Source organism: the organism of the source record quoted next, unplaced genomic scaffold (genome assembly GCF_019419815.1).
Source record: "Pyrus x bretschneideri cultivar Hongxiangsu unplaced genomic scaffold, Pyrus_bretschneideri_v1 Contig14, whole genome shotgun sequence".
NCBI lineage: Eukaryota > Viridiplantae > Streptophyta > Magnoliopsida > Rosales > Rosaceae > Pyrus > Pyrus x bretschneideri.
In genome coordinates this window covers 7,125,776-7,130,287 of record NW_025999435.1, presented here as the reverse complement: position 1 = coordinate 7,130,287, position 4,512 = coordinate 7,125,776, and the positions used below count along the sequence as shown (strand labels likewise).

The window sequence follows — 4,512 nt, the reverse complement described above, 5'->3', positions numbered from 1 at the left end:
TAAAAATTACTCCAATTATTATAGTTTAAATTTGAATGGAAGGGAAGGACACACTCCCTCGACAGACTAGTCTAATTTGCGATCAAACATATTGAAGAATCTCTGCTAATTAATAAAACACTCATTGTTAACCAAAATTCTATAAAATTACTAATTTAACCCTCTAATTCAAAAAGAACATGAATAAGAAATATGGGGTAGAAATGTAATTTCACATAACCAAATTTTGCTGTTTTTTTTTTCAAAGCCTCATTTACATATAATCTTAATATATCTCTAATTAAAATAAATAAATAAGACTTCCTACTCCCACTTTCTCTATTACTCTCTTCCTCTCTCTCTATTTCAAAAACAAAAATAAAAAAATTTCTTGCATTTTGTGTGTACTCATACGCTAGTATTAATAAAGGGAACAATATGGCTAGAAGATATTTATTTACAAAACTATGAGACATGGTGGTAGGCACAAATAGTTTCCTTGCAGGAAAATTCATCACTTCATTTAGTTGTACAGATCCATTATATATATAGTGGTTTATGTGCATAAAATGTGAGAGATTTGAAATAACTTATGTCATCAACCAAAATAAATTGGCATCAAATTTGTTATTTATGAGAGTCGAACCTATAACTCTAGTTTTTGTTAATTAACTTGAACTAAACACAAATGCGTTGATGACATGCTTTTATCTCTTTTATCAATTATTTATTTCTTTACAAAATAATATGCTAAACTACTCTAATATACAAGAACTAAGATTAGGTTACAAGAGAGATGACGCACGGCCTGACGCACATCTGCTATGAAAAATTAAGTTAAACTTAAAATAGATAATTAAAAATACCCATATTCTCTTAGTCATAGTAGAATGTGATTACATGTGAGACATTTCAGAGAACATGGTTGTCCTCATAGGTTCACACATGTATTCAAAATTTCAAACAGTCTGTCAAAACCATTTACCTAATCCTCATTTTCTAACCCTCAAAAATCTTTTTGACTTTTCTTGTTTGACAAGAATTCAAGAAAATGGAGCTAATTTCATTATATTAATCAAAAGAGGAGGGGTTAGATTCTTCCCCCGTTCCACACAATGTGAAACCGAAAAGGAAAAATACTCCACTAGGTTTGTTAAAAGGAGAATAAAAATAAAATAATATTCCATTAAAAAAAATCAAGTTAACTATTACACATGTGTGGTGCTTTGCTGTATAAAATCCCAAACCCTAATTTCCTTTTTACCTAACATTCCCCTCGTTCTCTTCTCCCTTGCCGGCAACAAAATATCTCTAATTTACGAAAACAATTTAAATGACACGAATGCAAGATCGGTCTAATCGTCCATGTCCCACCACCACTTATCTTTTCACATTCCCATCTGTCTTTCCCTCTCCAAAATTCAAACAAATGGATTTAAAAATGGTTGTCCCCACCCCTCCCCTCCATCTGTGCCTTTTAATTCAGCCAACTAAAAAAACCAAACCCACCTACAATATCTAACTACTATCACCAAATTCCACCTTCCTTCTCTCCCTCTTTATGTACAATGCCCAAACCCTAAGCAAAGAATATTATCATTAAAACTTCTAACAACCAAATTGGAAACTTCCTCCTCAAGAATGAGATCTGATGAGCCCCAAATTGTACTAGATTCCTTCTCACTAGGCTCCCAAGTGAAAACAACACTGCCCCACCAACACCACCAACTCCTTGCTGCTCCTCCCCTTCCTCCTTTGGATGGTATATCAATGGCAGTTCCTTCACTTTCAAGTTACTCAACCCGATTTTCTGCCTCACTGATTCGATGGTTTTCGGATCTGCAGGGTTTCCGACTGCATCCGTCACGTAGAATACGTTTAGAGCTTTGTCCATCGTTGTGGAAATCTCGGCCCTTGTCACATTAAGACCGTTCTCGCGGAATGTTCTTGTAACGTATGCTAGAAGACCTTGCCTATCCTCGGTGCATAGTTCTAGCCTCACACCCTGCAATACGATAAAACCCAATTCAACAATTACAATTTGCAACATCATGAACAATAACCAAATGAAATGATATACAATTTGATTGCAGAGAAACTGAAAATGAGCAATACCTCGGATGCTCTTCTTTGAACCGCGGCTTGTAAGCATTGGATTACACGCTGTCGTTCGGGTTCAGAGCTAATCGGGGTTCCATCAGTATGCCTGATGTAAAATTCCTGAAACATAATTCAACAACAAAACACAAGTCAATCTCAAGTTTCAATATAATAATAACAGAACATATACAATAAACCACATTATTAGGAAACTAAGCACATACCATGTATCCTCTGTCCCCTGATGTTTTAATAGTGGCATGAAAAACCACATAGTCCATGTCTGTCAATGTGCAAACAACATCGAACAAAAGCTTTGCCCTATCCTTGCACTGAATATTCACTATGGAGTAACCCCTTTCCGCCCAATTCTGCACCGTTATGACAGGAGAATCGGTGCGAAGCTGCAAAACAGGCTTTCGATCATAATCACGATCAGCAAACATCATTTGATGCAGTCTTCTTTCGGTGTGTGTAACCGCCATGGAAACAGAGGTTTTCGCACTCCTAATATCATTGTCGCCCTTGAGAACATTCCTTAACCGCGCTTCAATTCTATCAATTTTCTGCGAGTCCTCAATAGGGGACCCGGAATCACAGTCCTTCACGTATATCAGTGAAGCAATACGGCCGTTGTGCGTCCACACCTTGGACTCAACCACATTGCATTGCAGGTCAGCTAGCACTGCAAACACCTCGGAAAGAAGGCCTACTCGATCTGTCCCGGTAAGCTCAAGGGCCGTAAGACCCTTAATACAGTTGGATGATCCAAAATGAATTGTTCCAAGTGACTGCCAAACACAAGAAATTAAACAATTTCAGTTTCAATTAACAATAAATTTCACTAGTAAAAACTCGAATGAATTAGAATTAAATGAATGATTAATTTACCTGCTCAATATAGTTAATAACGCTCTCGTCCGTCAATTTATTTCCGTTTTGATCAGTAACATGAAAAACTGCAGTAAAAACAAAAACCCAAATTAAGATACAAAATTCAAGAAATAAATACCAAAAAAAAAAAGGGGGAAATTTGAATGTTCTTACCATCCATGAACCAGCGACCATCAGAAGAAATGTAAGCTTTTTTAATGGAGAGATTAAGATCCGTGAGGACCTGCACAGCATCCAGAAGAATTCCATGCCTTCTAGCACTGTCAACCTGCAGACCCAGAAAGAAAAAAAACAGAAACCCCATTAGTCAACTTTGTGGAAGAATTCACACCTCCTTTTGGGGGGTTTTTGGAAGCGGAAATTGGAAAATTAGGGATTTTCGTGGGAGCAAACCTTGACTAAAGTCGCAGTGGAGCAGACGGCATTGTCGATGACGACCCTGCAACGCGAAATCAGGAAAACGGTCAAGTCAGAGAAGCAAGTTTTCAAGCATTTTATTTTCTATTTTTTATTTTTCCAAGTTTTCAAATTTCGAAGTGTGAAAAGTCTGAGAGGAAGCACGTACGGCAAATTGCAAGAAAACCCAGAAAATTCAAAATATAAAATTTAGGTGAGAAAATAAATGTGGAGTGAAAAATGGGTAGGAAGGGAAAAATCGAGAAGAGATCTGGATCGATGAAAATTTTCTCGAGAAAGTTGGAGATCACAGGGGCGGTGGAAAATTTCGAAAGCCAGAAAATCCATAAAACCAAAACCAAAACGACTAAAAAATAAAAACCCACAAACCAAAAAACCCAAATGTTGAAGGAGTGGTGAAAATTTTCTCGAGAAAGTTGCAGATCACAGAGGCGGTGGACCAAAAAACCCAGAAAAACCCAATGTTTGAAGAAATGATGGAAGTACCTGGGAGTGTTCATCCGGAAGACGAGTTTTTCATATTCGTCGAGGTAAGCAGTACACTCCATCGCTCTGATTTCGTCGACACAGAGAAAAGCAGAGGAAGCAACTCTTGTTTTACAGATTTGTGCGCGTTTTAGCGACGAAAGTATCGAAGAAACAGTAAGCGAAGAACCACAAACTTCTCAGCCGCATCAAACAAATTCAAATGCCAGATGCCTTCACACTCTCGCTCCCTCAAGCCCTTGTCCAAATCGCCATGAATTTCCTCTCTCTCTCTCTCTCTCTCTCTCTCTCTCTCGCGCTTACACAAACTGCTTCTATGGGGTCTCTCTATATATCTATATTATATTTATTTATTTACATATTAGTCCAACACTTTTGATGTATTTATTTTTATGTCCAAAAAAAAATATTTTCTATTTTTTTAATTATTTTATTAGTTTCCAAGTCACACCCTTACGCAATGAGCGAAGGGAGGTGCGAGTTACTGCCCGTCACATGGCATGAGTAACGCCTGCCCGAAGTCCCTGCCCGTGCTGACCGGACTTGCCCTCGCTCGCTCCCTCCCACTCACGTGACTCGCCTTAAAACGGTCAACTAATTACACCACCTGGCATCTGATCCCTTCTCCTTCAAATT

The 4,512-nt window shown here is 37.8% G+C and overlaps 1 protein-coding gene across 1 annotated transcript; it reads right to left on the bottom strand.

Moving 5' to 3' along the window:
* Window positions 1-1,144: 1,144 nt before the first annotated feature.
* LOC103962372 (ACT domain-containing protein ACR8) lies at window positions 1,145-4,184 on the bottom strand. Its single transcript, XM_009375073.3, is given in 8 exon segments — window positions 1,145-1,647; window positions 1,649-1,984; window positions 2,095-2,199; window positions 2,304-2,870; window positions 2,971-3,038; window positions 3,127-3,241; window positions 3,367-3,412; window positions 3,877-4,184. Coding segments are annotated over 8 exon segments (1,332 nt in total). The 5' UTR covers window positions 3,939-4,184; the 3' UTR covers window positions 1,145-1,614.
* Window positions 4,185-4,512: the final 328 nt, after the last annotated feature.